The following is a 17,106-nucleotide window of genomic DNA, read 5'->3' on the forward strand; positions in this document are numbered from 1 at the left end:
TTACCAAATTAACCTCATACTCTCCTTCCTCTCTAAAATTCTCTCTCTTCAAGCATTAGAGATACAGCCTTGATTTACATTTTATAGTAAAGTTTTGCAAGTAGAAGGCCTGATTGGCTAAACTAAGGGGGAGCCTTGATCTACCATATCACAAGTAGCCTACAATCTCGATGCCTAAATGGATTGGAAACTAAAAGGGCCAAACAATCAATTGATAGTAACCTCTAGGTAGAGATAGCCTTTTTTTGACTTGCTTCCATTATTTCTTGGTAACTTTGAATGCCAACTTCTCCACCAAACCCGAGCAAAGCTGGGGTATAGGAGACGAGGGGTTCAAGGGTAGGGTTGTTGCTAATGGATCAAGGACAGAAAGGTTCGACTTTCATTATGAGTTGGGTAGATCTTGAATACCATATAAGTAGTAGGTCAAGGATGGGGCACATTGATATATTTTGAGCTCGGTATACTATGCTACAATGTGCAAGTAAATCAAATAGTTTTAAATTTAAAAACAACTTTCATATATGTATGTAGGACTAGCATGATTTTTAGCCTTACAACAAAATACAATACAATTTTTAATGGGTACTTTGGAGTCTCATGTCATTTGTGTGCGTGTGTGTGTGTGCATGCATGCACATGTGTGCAAGCAATGTACATGGCGAGATTACAATCCCTTGCAGCATGTAATGGGAGTTAGAAAGTAGGTACCTTCCATGCATGTTGCATTTGTTGGATATTTTGGAGTCTCATATGTGTGACCATGTAGGTGGCCACATAGGTGGAGTAGAAGAGCTAGCCATAATGGCAAAATGTGGTCCATAGTTGGTGTAGCATAATGTAGCCCATCTAGGCGCTTAAATGGGGGTGACAATGCTTATAAACATTAGACAAGTCACGAGTAATAATGTATATATTTTGCATAATCCAAATCTTTCACTTGTATTAATTGTGTACATATGTGATAATGGATATTATGCACATGTTTTAAGGGTTCATCTTCTCTTTCAAGTTAGCATTCACTCTTCTACCGGAATTTACTAAGAAGCTTCTTGGTCCAATGAACGATATGGACAAGATGTGAGCTCTCCAATCTAGATGAGTCTACACTTGTACATAGCAGTGTACCCTTAAAAAAGGAAATAGTAGTTTTCATGCTTCGAATTGAAGGGGGTTCTATTGGATACTTAGGAGTTTAGTGTGTGTGTGGGGGGGGGGTGGAGAGAGAGAGAGAGAGAGAGAGAGAGAGAGAGAGAGAGAGAGAGAGAGAGAGAGAGAGAGAGAGAGAGAGAGAGAGAGAGAATGTCTTCCTTGATTTGAGAGAGGCTGAAATATTAGACATGAAATGTTGAATCTTGGGCTTGAACCAATAGAAAGAAAGGCAAATCCTAATGGCATTAATAGAGCTCTTTTGAGCTCCTCAATTGTGGGCATAGCTTTTGGGAATGTATCATATTTGGTCTTTCGCATTGCACAGCCCAACACAAGACTACACTCTAATTCCCAGTCGTGATTTCTAGTGAAAAAACTAGTTGTGTGAGAGCTAGATAAGGTAGCTCGCCAATGATAGAGTTTATAGGGCTATGCCCACTCCCTTTTAAATTGACAAAATAGTTAAGAGGAAAATTACATGTGATTAATTAATTTTCCAAGCCTCCAAAGAAAGAGTGAAAGATGTTGAATTGGATAAACTAGTAGGGGATCTGCGTGTTACTATAGCACAACATGATTGGACCTAATTCCTAGAAGTAGCAACAAACCTGTGTGCATTGCTCATTCCTGTGTCACCATTGCATCTTCTCTAAAATTTATCAATGGCTTCCCTAGAATTCAAAAATGGGTGAGGGGTGGGAGTGTGTTGGGCAAGGCTTGCATGGGAGCCTGGTGCCATATGATAATCTTTGTGCCACTATTGTTTCTTTGTTTTTTTAAAGCGCTCATTTTTGGGAGCATTGTGAAGGTTGACACATTACAAAGAAAACTATATATGTTGCAACATTTTTTTTTTCACAATTTTATAAAATTTTCCAAGATGTTAGGTAAATTACCAATAGTGTAGCTAAAAGAGTGCAGATTGAGAAGAAAAACTTTCAAAAATGTGAAACCCTAAGTTTTGTGATGTAAGGTGAAAAGTTCAGTAGGAGATGTGACAACCCCACCCTCATCAGATTATAACAACCTTGAAATCTCCTCTAAAGTTATCCTTCTATCATAGCATTCATTTAAGTGATCCTTTGATGATAGCATTCATTTTAAGGCCCTTGGAGAATTTCCACAACAATAGAATCCAAAACAAACGCTAGGGCTTTTCGTTCGGCTATCTTAGGGAGGTTTCACAAACGGGCGCCGGACATTGGACCATGAGCCCTACATGTCCGACGGCTAAGGGGAAGCTTGGGCATAAGCACTTTCACAAACAAGCGTCGGACCAATACATAAATTCAACAATATCAGGAAATGAGAAGTGGCCAAGTGGTTCTAATGTTAAATTCTCTACTCTTGTGCGCCTCCAATTTTTTTGGGGCGGCCCAAGAAAAATCCTATGTCCAAACTTTAGTGGGATGCGACATAAGCAAGTGAGAGCCGATTTGTGAAACAATGTGAGGGAGGAGAATTGAAATGGAAGGATGGTATAAGGGGATATAAATTTTGCTAAGATGTCCGGGTCAAGGTTATAAATCCTACGTAATAAGGGAACTCGAAATGGCTGCGAGTGTAAAGTGTAAAGAAGTATAGATTCTTGATACATTAAACAAACGAAGGATTTTGAGTGACTACTCATCAGAGGCGCCAACTCCACCATCTTCATCGTCTTCCAAAAGCTTCACATTTCCTCCATCTCTGCTCTCCAAGATCGTCCTGCCACCTTCTTGAGCTTGCCTTCTCCTCCCATTTTCCCATCATCCCACCTTCTCATAGCCTTTCGATTGGTAACAGAGCTGTAAACACATTTCATTCGAGGACGAACGCGCACAGGAAGATCAGAATCTCGCCCCCTCCATCTCCAGTTTCAAGCTTCCTGCAACCTTCCTCCTCCCAGGTATGCACATCTCGCTGCCATGACCTTCTCCGGTCCCGGCGAGAACCTTGCAGCTTCTGAATCCTCGCGAATTCTCTCTTCCTTGTGGTGATCGCGCGGCCTTCATGGTAACAAATATGCATGCTCCACCTTCGAGCTGCGAGAACGTTTCCTGCTCTCCGGCGTTTGAATTTTCCCCGGTATGTGATATCGCGGCCGATCCTAGAGACACCTCGGCTTGCGAAGGTCGCAGTGGCTCGGCGTCCGAGGACGATTACGTTGTCAACGATGAATTCGCGTGTCAGAAAGGATGCGACGAAAATACATGCTGGGATGAAGATCGATTTTCTCAAGAAAACGGAATGGTGAGGTTGGACTGGGGTCTTGCACAATGCTCGGTGGAGGAGGAAGCTCCTGTATCTGCGAATCTGGTTGTTTTGGTCCAAAATGCACTGAAACAAGGCTTGACGTTCACATTACAGGGATCAAGCTTAGGTGATGTGCTAGGAATTACTGCTCGTTCGACCAGATTATTCTTAGCTTCCTCAAGGTTAACAAAGCTACTAAGCCGCGGTAGGGGTCTCGCAGACGCACGCTACAATAAGGATGGCCAACTCAAGCGTTCTTCTAAGCTTGCGATTGATGAGGACGCCACAACAAACGCCGAGAAAAATGCTGGCGTGACTTCTTCATCAATCCGTTCGAGTGCCGACGATTCTAGTCGCCCTGAACCGTATCCAGCGCAAGAACAGATTTTCCTCGAGCGTTTCTCTTCCCAATCTGTCGAGGAATTGGCCCACAGGAGTAGGCGATCGGAGCATGGTTTGGAGGCTTCAGAAGTTCATCAATGTGAAAATACAGGCATGCGGCCTCAATCAGCACCTCTTAGAATGCCATCCGAGACAACAGTGACCTCCACCTTCGATATTACTTCAGGATCAATCAGTGATATCTGGGAGCAATATCAGAAAGAAGAAGTATTCTTGAAACGGTTTTCGCCCAGAGCTTTCGACGGGCATGCTGGAAGTCGTTCAACCGATTTTGTGTCACATCAATTAAACCATATTGGTTGTGACTCTCGCGGAGACCGGTCAATGTCCCCAAGACTCATACAGGACGAAAATTTTGATGCTACATGTAGACTTCACCCTCAGCTCGCAAATTTTGAAGTAAAGGCAACCACTGCTAGCGCGTTTCCCCCTAGCAACGGTTCAGCTCAGTATTCTGAGAACAAGTTAGGAAATGCGTCGGACCTTACAAAATCGGATCTTCAATTCTCAGTATGTGACATCGCCTTCCTACCTGGTTTACATTCAAACGTCCACTCAGCAACCTTTCTTCAATTACCTGAAAAATGGGTAGAGCGATCTATCAAGGCTTCTGTGTATGAAGAGCCTACAAAAGGCTGTTCTGTTGAAAAGATTGAAATAAGTAACAATGGTGAATCACCCAACTCATATTCACATTCTGACCTCCATCATAGTTTGTCACAGCCCCATGCATTCGGATCATTGAGTACACCTATAAAACCTTTGAAAGCTCACTCACCCTTTGTGACAAGCCGCTACAATCCCCTTGCCCAGAGTTGTCCGTCCTTCTCTCAACCTAATCTGCACTCCTTTTCTCTCTCCCCACCAAACGGTGTAAACCACAACCTATGTCAAATGGATTTCAACTCGATGGTTCCACCACAAGAAAAGGCAATGCCATCATGTGCTAACAGCACTTGTGCAACTTCCATCCCCCACAGAGGACAGTTTCAAAGTGAGATTTTAATATGCCAGTCTCAGAACGAACCAATTATGAGCCCTTATAAAAGCCACTCTCCTACCCCAAATCCACAACTCCAGCATCATGTGGAACATTCTTATGCTTCGACACCTTTTGAACAAGAAGAAGAAGCTATTTTTGGCGGTCCACTATCAAGGCTGAAGCTCAAAAAATTGCTTTGGCTTTCTGAAGAAGAAGCAGAAATAATACGATTGGTTCGTCTTTCCCAATCAAAGGTACAAGATCCAGCCTTAATCCATAATGCATAATATTCGTTTGTAGGGATGCAAGCGTGCACATACACACGGAGGGAGAGAGAGAGAGAGATAGAGAGAGAGAGAGAGAGAGAGAGAGGTTGATGAGATTATCAGGGCTTATGCATGGAAGGCAAAACGGTAATATAGACGATCAGTTGGCATGCTAGGCAAGTGGTGCAATAACAGCAGTGTTTGTGTCTTGTAATCTAATGTATACATGTATATGTATTTGTATGTATATAAGACTTTCCCAATCAAAGGTACAAGATCCATCCTTAATTGAAAATGCATAATATTCTTTTGTAGTGATGTAAGCGTGCGCGTGTACACACATTTAGAGAGAGAGAGAGAGAGAGAGAGAGAGAAGTGACATCTTCGGAGGTCTCACAAGCCATCTCTGCCGGGCGGGGTGTGTGGTCTCCGTGATGTCTGTATCCAGTGGGCCATATCAAGAGTGACACCTCGGCTCGGACAATCTCCCCCGAGTAGAGCAGTGATGGGTTGGACTTGTATCGTACGCATTCTGGTCAGCCTCTGCAGCGTGTGTGGTGGCTCCACTGCTTCACGCCATCTCTTCCTGTTGATCCATGCTGCCCTCATGTCAGCTATCTCATCCTCTACCCCACTGTGACCTGGGGCTGACTCGAAGGCATTGAAGTCGGTGACGTGTCGCTGTGCTCGGTTTGTCTCCTGTGGCACTGTCACCTCCCGCTGTATGATCTGCTGCAGTAAGGTCTTTCTAAGTCACTGCATCTCCATCATATATGCCAATACAGACCTGGTCATGGAAGTGGATCAGCCGGAAGAGTGGCCTGAACCTGTGTCCCTATTGAAAGAGGCAATGGTATCGTCCTCGGATCTCATAGTAGGCGGGGCAAATGCATAGGAATTGCTTCTCTGTTTCCACCTTTGCCAATGTACATAGCTTGCAAATTTGCTGCTCTCTCTACCTCGATCCTCAGCCGATGGGACGAGACTCGCATCTGTCCAATGGCAATCCTCAGTGCATGTTAGATCCGTCTGTCCTCTGGATACTGTGGCTTGGTAATCACTCCATCCTTTGACTCTCTCAGGAATTGTTCATGGTAGAATTGGATCTTGGTGGCAAACTCTGGTTCCCTCAAGGCTGCTCCCCCAAAAGGATGCTGCATACATGGCTATCGGCCTCACAAGTGTGCCAAAAAAGGCATCCCTTCGTTGGGGGGTCCTAGAAGTGTGCCTGAAAGCATCGTCGCTCTAGTGGGACTAGAGCTCACTGCCCTTTGTGAGTCGTGCCCTGGCTGCATGAGTCCTCATGAAAACTGGCCCCGCATAGACCACCCCTAGGTAGGTGTATGATTGTATGGTCTCAACCGGCTCCCCTCTGTAAGTGAAGTTTGTCGAGGAAGTACTACCCGTGAGGTGTTGAAGATCATAACCTTGGTCTTGCCAAGGTTGACTATTAGGTCTCTCTCTTTCTCTAGGGCCTCTAGGTGTCTTTGTAGGCCTATCACTGAAGCGAAAATGAGCACTACATCATTTGTGTACAGTAGTATTTGTATCTTTAGATCAGCAAGCAAGGATCCCTTCCCTCCTAGGCGATGAATGAAAGTCGTGATCTCATAATGTAGAGCCCAAAGAATGTCGATGAGAGGAGGCATCTGATCGTGCTCTCAATGCAATTTGACAGGCCTCCAAGGGCTTGTACTCTCCCTCTAATTGATTCATACAAGCTCCCCCCAGATCATGTCCATTGGGATCTGCATCTCCTGGAGTGTCCTAATCATGCGAGCTCGTGGGACTGTTTCAAAGGCCTTTCAAAAGTCTACAAAGCATGCGTAGATTTTCTATGATCTCGATCTCACCTCTTGATGACAGCTTGTAGGGTGAAGATATGGTCAAGCTTGGAATCCTACCTCCCAAAACCAGCCTGTCTCAAAGCTCGTTGCCCATGTGCCTCTGTGTAAGAGCTGATCTCGCTCTCTAGTACCGATTCATAGATCTTGGCTAGTAATATGTGAGGAAAGCCTGTCTCTTATGGCATGGCAAGCGCCCTGATATCCGTTGTACCTTAAATGTCATAAGGTGTCCCAAGGCCTGCTCACGTGTGAGGTGAGATCTCATCTCGTGGCACTCATCATCAAACCATGGGTTCTGGGGCATCTTCCTAGTTGGAGAATGTGCTGTGGATTGAGTCATAGGGAAAGATATGGCGACAACATCCTGAACCATTGATACCAAAGTGTTCGAGACATGGGTGAGGTCTGCATCATCCCTGAATGGAGGTCGGTGGCTCAAGAGACATGTGGCTCATATAGGCCACGTCAAGGGCATGGTCAAAGTGTATATTTTTACACGGGTAGGGGCCGGTGGGTCTCATCCTATGGCGGGCATGGTAGTTGATAGGAGTGGGACAGTGAGCTCATGTATGTTTGAGTCAAAGGCTAGGGTAATCCACTTTACTCGTACCCCCTCGATGTGGGAAATAGGTGAGCTCTCTGGATAAAAAGCCATCTGTGAAGGCCATTATATAATCAAATCATGCATTGCTTCCATCTCTAGAAAGTGTCGGCCATATCTTGTGACCTATGGTGCATCCTCTAAGTATCTCGCTATCCCAAGCTCTGCTGGATCTATCTCTAGTACTCTGAGGAGGTCAGCTCCGAAGTCCAACAGCCCAACCTGTTTGCTCCCTGTACACGCATTGAAGTCACCTAGGAGGAGAATCTTCCCCTGCCTAGAGAATTCCGTGATATCACCATGTATTGTCTCGTATGGGCTGTGTCCCTTTGTGGTGACCTCATTCGCATATGATGATGTGTCCGGGGAAAGTAGCATACTGCAATGAATATCGGTCGTGTGTCAGGTGCCTGAACTCATATCCACATGTGGTGTGGATGCTCCTCCTTTCGCATCACTGGAAGGGGTCTCAGATGCGATCTGAAGAGAATTGTCACTCCTCCAGGGCCTCGCATCCCGTTGTCTCTCCTCATCTCTCTGCTATGGGCTGACTCCTAGGTGTATCTTGTCACTGTGGGCAGCCCCCGCTTTGGGCTCTTATGTGTCTCAGTGTAGAAAATCCCGTCTCTATTGGTGTAGGTCTTTGAGAAATCCTTCGGTCAAGACCAGAGGGCACCATTACAGCTCCCCACCACCATACCAAGCCTATTTTGTGCTCTCGTCTCATGAATCAGACACCGTCATGTGCTGTCCACCTCCCCTTATTCCCTTTCTTCGTTATCTGTCCTCTCTTGGATGATCACTTTGCCGTCTCTGTAGGCTGCCCATTTTCCTTCTTGTCTTGTTGCCATCACCCGCACCATCCTCTCGCCCCTATCCTCCGGCTGTAGGAGTGTGGGATCATGATCTAGGGAAATCCTGATACCTTTCAGTGTTTCCCTCATACTCACTGTCCATAGGCGCACTACCATGGGCCTCATTGGTGTAACTGCCTTACCCACCTTCCAGGGTTCCTCACATGTAAGGTTGACCCCCATCTTGCCAAACAGGGCTTCAGCATCTGCTATGGGTGTGTCACCTACTGTTAGGCCCAGCACATTCAATGCCACCTCTTTTCTTCCTCCAATGTTTCAGATCCGAGATCCTTTTGGGTGCTCCTATACCTTTTTTTATCAGTATAACTGCTTTCATTTTTGTGATTTGCTGCGTGAACTCAGCATGCTTCCCTTGGTTACTTGCAAGGCTTCCATTTCTTTCTTGAGCTTCTCATTCTCAGATTTCAGCTCGTCAATGATCCTGCATCCTCCTTCTGGTGCCCCTTTGGTGTCCTTGAGAGAGATTGATGATATTATTAGGACTTATGCATGGAAGCAAGACGGTAATATAGACAATCAGTTGGCATGCTAGGCAAGTGCTGCAATATGTACAGCAGTGTTTGCATCTTGTAATCTAATGTATACCTGTAAATTATTTGTGTATATATAAGTATGGACATGCGCATGTGCATGTATGAGAGGCAGATGAGGTGGTGTTTGATTATTGTTTTGGAGACTCTATGTAGTTTTATGGATGTTCAGGAAAACAGAATACATTGCCCGTTGAATTTGTCACAGGTGTAGTAAGCTTCTTAGCTCCACTTTTCAATTACAGAAGGGAACCTTCATGCATCTGCCTACTTTTCTCAAAGGGAATCCATAATGTAGTAAATCTACATTCCTCACTGTGAATTACCCAAAAAGTAAACAATAATAAGGTAACTAAGGGAAACCAAAAATTGCTATTTACTAAAAATTTTGGATGAGGCTAAGCCCAAAGAATCCAAAAGAAAGAGCCTAGATGCTTCTCCCCTAGAGAGAAACAGAGATGAATATTTCTTTTTCTTTTTGCAAGAAAAATACTTCATGCCTCTCTCAGGTCTCCTGCCTCTCCTCTCATGACTGCCATCCTCAAAGCTTGGGGGAGCTTCAGGAACACTCTTCGAAGGGTTCCGCCCTCTACCCTTGAAGAGATTGATAGGCAGCCGATCATTTGGAACGATAGTATACTTGATGAGCATGGCAGACCTCTAGGCACTTCCCATTATATGCAGTGGTCTGGATGGGAGAGAGGCCCTGCCTACACAGTAGGCACTTGGAAGGCTTTTATCAGGCTACCTGAGGATTAGAGGCCACAGTCTGTGAGTCACCTCAGAGGGGTAGCATGCATGATTCTGCAGATAGATGCAGCCATGCCGGTGGAATGGACAGTTGAGATGCCTATTACTTCCACCACTTGGATGGGAGCTTTTTCAAGGACAGCAGTTCCTCTACAGGTGATCGCTCTTTGAGGTCTCCGGGAAGATGATCTGGTCTTTGACATTGGGGATGGAGGTATACTCTCTAGATCCACGGATGATATTCTTCTAGAGGTTGCCTTTCAGCCTGTCAGGATTGCTGGTTTTGTGGACCATGGAGCGGGCTTGCAGTGGTACTTAGACCCCAACCCTCTGCTCTTGGCCCTGGGATCCTGGAGGTTGTGGTTATATGGAGGTGCACCTATCAGGTGCTTGCAGTGGGACCTAGGAGAGTGTTAGTGGATAGATCATGGGCACCGAGAGAGGGGGATTCCCTTCTTTCGTTTCACAGTTGGTAATGCCAGGAGATTTCAGCGGAGCAGTAGAGGTTGGATTCCCTCCAGAGCCCCCCATTGGGATAGCTTCTTCATCATCGCAGATTTGCGTAGGAATTTCTAGAGGAGGCTCTGGAAATCCCTCAGAAATAGAAAGATCACTCTTTTCTTTTGGCTTTCTATTCATGGAGGGATTGCAGTGAACCTGTGGAGATCACGATTTGGGGCTGATCCCACTTGCCCTCGCTGTCATGCTGCAGAGGAGTCAGTGCGACATTGCCTTTGGGACTGCGATCAAGGGAGAATTATTTGGAAAGGAGTTGCTCAGATACTCAGCATTTTTCATACTTCCCCTTTTTTCATGACTTGGGGCTTGGTCGCATGGTTATCCCTTATTGGGCCCAGGTGTTTTATGAGGGTGAGCCTTCTTCTTGGGAACTCTCGATCCGCCGACAGGTGAAAGAGCCCTGCTCTCTTCAGGATGCACCACATATTCCTTTCAGAGCTTCACATGTTTCAGTGGACACCTCTTGGGAGATTATGGCCAGCATTTCCTCTTGGCACATTTGGAGAGCCAGATGCACAGAGGCCTTGGATGACACCCACATACACCCATCACAGGTGTTCACGGGTATTTGGAGTGACACGGTTCACACTTTGATAGCCATATGGGCTAGCATGCAGGGCCCTTCACAGGCAGCCTCTTCTAGGAGGACTGTATTTCTTCGAGTTTGGAGGGGTTCTCCCTTTTTCTCGGAGGTTGCTACCGGATTGAGATGGCACTATCAGCCCCAATCCTTTCTTTTTGGCTCTTGAGCTTTTCATGCATTGCATGGTGTATCCCGTATTCCCATATGGAGCTTGCTCTAATGGTTTTCTTTAATACTTAATAGAAGTTTCTTTTTTGCAAAAAAAAAAAGAAGAAAAAAAAGAAAAATACTTCATTAAGTACGAAAAAAGTCCCAAGGGTACAGTGCTCAAGGCCAAAACACACCATGCATAGCATGTTAATAACCTGAAATGGTGAAGCTCTACTCAACAACCAAGTCTTAGAGTTGCCTCAAATGTGTAGTGACCTCTCCAACAAGAAAGGACAACCTCTCCACTCCTTGAGGGGAAGGATCCTCCTATCCCTACGTACTTGACCAAATGCCCGTCAAAGTGTGGCTTAGGTGTGAGAAAGGTGGACATGGGAACCATCAATTGCCTTTGTGTATCTAGATCTCTAGATATGCCAGGCTGATATGCTCACTATGATCTCCTAGCAAGTGTCCATTGAGGCATGTGAACATGTGTAAGGAGAGGAAGGGATAACATCCAAAGAGGAAGAGATTATTAAAAATGTTGGATGACCTGAAGGGGGCTGAGTCCAAAGAATATTTAAGATTTGGGGATCCAAAAGAGAGCCTAGATGCGTCTTCCCTAGAGAGAAATAGAGATGAAATTTTCTTTTTCTTTTTTCAAGAAAAAGACTTCTATCAAGTATGGGAAAAGTCCCAAAGGCACAATGCTCAAGGCCAAAACACACTGTGCATAGCATGTGAAGAACCTGAAATGGTGAAGCCCTACTCAACAACCAAGTCTTAGGGTTGAGGCTGAAAATGCCACCTCAAACTTGTAGTGACCTGTGACAAGAAAGGACAGCCTCTCCACTCCCCGAGGAAAAAGATCCTCCTATCCCACATGCTCGACCAAATGACCATCGAAGTGTGTACCGTGTCTGTCCAAATAATGGCCACGGTGTGAGAAGGGTGGACCTGGGAACCATCAAGTGCCTTTGTGCATCTGGATGTCTAGATATGCCAGGCTGATAATCTCAGTGTGATCTCTTAGCAAGTGTCTAGTGAGGCATGTGAACGTCTGTAAGGAGAGGAAGGGATAACATCCAGAGAGCATAACTCAATTAAATGACATTGAACTGAAAAAGCCAAAGAGGATCAATGCATCTCATAAGACAGTTGAGGCCCGATAAAGAGAGCCAAGCCATTGATCTAGGTGATAAAGAAAGGGGAGGGAGCAAATTTACTCAAAAATTCTGCAATCCACTTCCAAACAAGCCTGGCTTGTCTGCAATCTCGAAGGCAATGCTGAATGGACTTCTTAATAGATAGGCAATGCAGGCATGGAACAAGATCTAGGTTTCTTTCTTCCATCCTTCCATAGAGTCCAGAGTGCCTAGTAACAAACCCAAGTGAAGAACAACTCAAGCCCCTGTTTGTGCCAAAGCTGATTTGCCTTATTTGAAGCCCAAGGTGGGGGCAGCAAAACTTTATACAAGGAAGGTACCGTAGTGTGGGACAGCCTCAAAGGATGCAATGATGAATCTAGGGAATGAAGATTCCAATCTTCAAGCCTATCCTTAAGCTCAAGTGGTGGCACCGGCAGAAAAGGTGTTGGAAAGGTCACCTCCCCATCTGTAAGCCCCCATATGAGGAGAGCATGGGGGAGGGAGACCTAGGGCAGTACCCAACAGAAACAGAGAGAAAAGTGCTGCCACATAGACAGCATCATGGCTGTCATGTGGGCAGCACATCTAGATCTGTTATGTGCAGGACAGAGGGCCAGAAAAGTGCGGAAGTATGGCTGGGACAGATTGCGATGGATCTAGACAGGAGGCGCACTGTCTGCAGTAAGTTTGGGGGGGGACTGGACCCTGTATTTATAGGGCATCTGCCCTTGAAAGGTGGGCCAAGGGCCCTTGTAATGAGTGCCCCAAAAGGGCAGCCCACAGTCCCATAAATGGGGAACTGTGGGGTCGGTTTTCATACAGACTGGGTCGGTTTTTGTAGACTGAGTCGGTTTTTTGGCCAGGCCCTTGAGGGCTATATAAGGGGGCCATTCAGGTCTCATTTCACATCACTTGCAGCAGCAGATCCAGAGCAGAAAGGAGCAGCAGGCAGCCACCCTTTGGACCTACATTCAGGAGGATAGAGAGGTGCTAGCAGGGCTGCAGACTTAGCCAGGAGGCTGCCCACCTAGGCTGGTTTCCAGACAGCAAGGTGGAGAGGATCATCCTAGACGGAAAGTCTACTCACGCTCGAGGTGGAGCACGCGGACTCTAGTCTAGAGATAGCCAGCAGATAGGAGAAGGACTTTGTGGTAAGATCAGAGGACCACACCATTGGTGGGACTCTGGATCTGTCTCTCTTGTATTGTGTCCATAGTTGTGGACGGAAATATATTATTTGGTGGTTTCTCTATCTAGTTTGGTTCATCGTCTATTAATGAGTTTGCACACCTATTGAATGCATATAAGTAAAGAAGTTTGTGATTCCACACCCACACCGCACACTGTGTGAGCTCCTGGGCATTATTTCCGCTGCGTGTACCCTCTGTTGGGTCATTTCTAACATGGTATCAGAGCCCAAGTAGGAGGCTCACAGGTGTGGGAGCCTGAAGGCAGGGACCTTGCTGAAGGACGACCCTGATTCAGAAGCTCTTGGGAATCAACTTCCACGACTGGAGGATTGTGCCCTTGCGAGAAGGAGGGTGACTCAGGTTCAGTCAGGTGCGTTCAGAGTTCTGGTTTACTGCATTTGAGTTTGGTTGTCTTTGCTGAGTGGTATATACAGTAGAGATGTCGACAGCCTCTTCACCCCCTGCTATTCCTTCCTCCTCCTCCAGTTTTCTCTCTTTCACTATCCCTAACTTTGGAGAGTCTGGGAACCTGGACGGGACTAATTACCCGATCTGGAAAGTGAAGATCCGGAGTCATTTAATGGCTCGGAAGTTGTGGAAGCTGACCACGGGAGAGGAGTCGAAGCCGGAAGACATGGTGGACAGTAAAGGGAAGGTACTCATGGCAGTAGACAGAGAGGAGCTTGAAGCTTGGGAAGAAAGAGATGCCCATGCCCTGGCAATAATCATAGGGACTACGGCGGACTCTGTTCTTCCGCATATCCAGCTGGCTGAGACGTCAGTAGAGGCGTGGGCCACCCTGAAGGATCTGTACGAGACAGATAATACCTCCCGGATCGTGCTTCTTCAGCATCAACTCTACAATCTTGATATGGAAGAAGGCGATACGGTACATAGCCATTTGACGAAGGTCAAGGTGGTGCGGGATCAGTTAGCAGCGATTGGTCAGAAGACAGACTCATGCCATCTGGCCTTGATGGTATTGAGGAGATTGCCTCGGAGTTTCAAGAGCTTTGTTACGGCTGTGACAGCAGGACAGAGGACCAAACCTCTGACATTTGAGGAGTTGTGTCCATTACTGCTACAGGAGGAAGCTCGGGAGAAGCTCTACAACGCGGACAAAGACGACAAGGCGATGCTGGTGAAGGATTCCGTAGGTAAGGGAAAGGGCAAGCCTAACAGTGGCAAGTCCAATAAAGATGATTCTGATGACGAGGGGACTTCGAAGAGGAAGCACAAGAAGAAGTGTTTCTATTGTGATACGCCCGGACATTTTGCAAAGGACTGCAGAAAGAAAAAGGCGGATCTGGAAAACAAACAGGAGTCTGACCCAGATTCAGAGGGAAAGGCCAAAGCTAATGTGGTAATCGAAGAATTGTTCCTGGTGACATCACCGAGTGTTACCGAGGTCAGGTATGTGTTGATCCCGAAATCATAGTAAGGATGTCTGACATAGAGAGTTGGGTCGACGAGGAGTCAGATGCCTTTGTGAAGGTGAAGGACAGTATGGAGCGCTTGGTACCTTCCAGATGTGTAGCTGTTGACACTGACACGAGGGTGGATTCCATGGAAAGCCCTGGGGTCTCCTGGTCAGATGGATGCTGGACTTCAGAAGGGGACAGTACAGGATTACACAGGATCTTGGCAGGTGCCTCATTGAGGTACAGGGTTTGCTTTCAGAGCGAACATTCAGGCAGTACAACAGTCTGGTATGTATTTGATATTCTGCATTTGAGCCTTTATAGCATGCTGTGGAGAGATTATGCTCTTCATTTGTCTCAGGTGATAAGAGATTGGAAAGAATTGGCCTTCTTTGAAGGCAGAAGGGGAAGTATTGGTGCTTCTTCAAATCTCGGACGCAGATTGCTAGAAGGTGGTGGACAAAGCGTACTAAAGCCAGAAGAGTACCTGCTTGAGAACTCAGCGAGAGTTCATGGTCCAGGTTATCTGGAAATATTCATTGGTTGCAGACCTTGTCAAAGGAAGGACGGGTTGAAACAGACCCTCAGAGCATGGTGCCTGGAAGACTCCAGGTTGTTCACTCATTATGAGGGGGACGACTGGAAGATCGTGACGGCAGGGTTGCTCAAGTTCAGAGGCGGGAATGTGACTGAAGGAGGTGGTACCAGGAGGTGCTACCAGAGATGGACCTGTGTACCAGGATGGTGTGCGGAAGCAGAACCGGACCTGGTGGAGCAGGAGCCACTGGATGAAAAGCCAGGAAAAGATTTCGACACCGAAAGGTTCCAGAGGACTACGACCAGGGAGTTACTGGAGCATCTTCATCGATGTGTTGGCATTGGGCTGAGATGTGTCGGTGAGAGGGGGTGTTGGAAAGGTCACCTCCCCATCTGTAAGCCCCCATATGAGGAGAGCATGGGGGAGGGAGACCTAGGGCAGTACCCAACAGAAACAGAGAGAAAAGGGCTGCCACATAGACAGCATCATGGCTGTCATGTGGGCAGCACATCTAGATCTGTTATGTGCAGGACAGAGGGCCAGAAAAGTGCGGAAGTATGGCTGGGACAGATTGCGATGGATCTAGACAGGAGGCGCACTGTCTGCAGTAAGTTTTGGGGGGGACTGGACCCTGTATTTATAGGGCATCTGCCCTTGAAAGGTGGGCCAAGGGCCCTTGTAATGAGTGCCCCAAAAGGGCAGCCCACAGTCCCATAAATGGGGAACTGTGGGGTCGGTTTTCATACAGACTGGGTCGGTTTTTGTACAGACTGAGTCGGTTTTTTGGCCAGGCCCTTGAGGGCTATATAAGGGGGCCATTCAGGTCTCATTTCACATCACTTGCAGCAGCAGATCCAGAGCAGAAAGGAGCAGCAGGCAGCCACCCTCTGGACCTACATTCAGGAGGATAGAGAGGTGCTAGCAGGGCTGCAGACTTAGCCAGGAGGCTGCCCACCTAGGCTGGTTTCCAGACAGCAAGGTGGAGAGGATCATCCTAGACGGAAAGTCTACTCACGCTCGAGGTGGAGCACGCGGACTCTAGTCTAGAGATAGCCAGCAGATAGGAGAAGGACTTTGTGGTAAGATCAGAGGACCACACCATTGGTGGGACTCTGGATCTGTCTCTCTTGTATTGTGTCCATAGTTGTGGACGGAAATATATTATTTGGTGGTTTCTCTATCTAGTTTGGTTCATTGTCTATTAATGAGTCTGCACACCTATTGAATGCATATAAGTAAAGAAGTTTGTGATTCCACACCCACACCGCACACTGTGTGAGCTCCTAGGCATTATTTCCGCTGCGTGTACCCTCTGTTGGGTCATTTCTAACAAAAGGCCGAAGCATTTGAGTAATATCTTGCCATAGAGGACGATAATGCATCCCTGATCCATATTGTTTGGCAGCCAAAGGAAAAGTTATCATGGTACCATCATCATGACTCACATCAGCCACAGAGCGGACACTAATAAATTAGGAATGTCTGGGTTCCTACAAAGCCAGGGAAGGGTCAAGGACCTTTGATCAATGTATACTTTCAGCTGTTAAAGAATTGCCCTGCAAAGAGTTGTGGCCATGCCATTCTAGGTGGGAGAGGATATGCTTCCAATCAAATAACATTTTGGAGACCAAAGGACCGCCTTTGATCCTGCCATCAATATAGCCCAAAAAGAAAATCCTACTGAGTTGGCTGTCAATAACCAAAAGCAGAGGTGGTGATTTGTAATAGCAAATATTGCATCATGGCAGCCCAAGGTTGATCTCCTTGCATAAATTGCAACATCATTTCCCCCTTATGAGCAAGGAGATATATGTGAATGTTTAGAATATTTAAACCCCATGCATCTTTGGCTAACAAAGACGTTACACTGAAAGCAATCTCAAACTTTTTGTGCCATGTTTGGAGCACCAAAAAGTT

At 46.4% G+C, this 17,106-nt stretch overlaps 1 protein-coding gene across 1 annotated transcript in view; it reads left to right on the forward strand.

Moving 5' to 3' along the window:
- The first annotated feature begins 3,144 nt into the window (after positions 1–3,144).
- LOC147881626 (uncharacterized) overlaps positions 3,145–17,106 on the forward strand; it is a 160,092-nt gene continuing 146,130 nt past the window's right edge. The window contains exon 1 of the mRNA XM_087401222.1: positions 3,145–5,025. Within this exon, the coding sequence (XP_087257348.1) occupies positions 3,145–5,025 (1,881 nt within the window). The remainder of the gene's footprint in view (positions 5,026–17,106) is intronic.

This window comes from Dipteris shenzhenensis, chromosome 30 (genome assembly GCF_047967505.1).
Source record: "Dipteris shenzhenensis isolate YYH24624 ecotype China chromosome 30, Dip_SZ_1.0, whole genome shotgun sequence".
In the NCBI taxonomy this organism is placed as follows: domain Eukaryota; kingdom Viridiplantae; phylum Streptophyta; class Polypodiopsida; order Gleicheniales; family Dipteridaceae; genus Dipteris; species Dipteris shenzhenensis.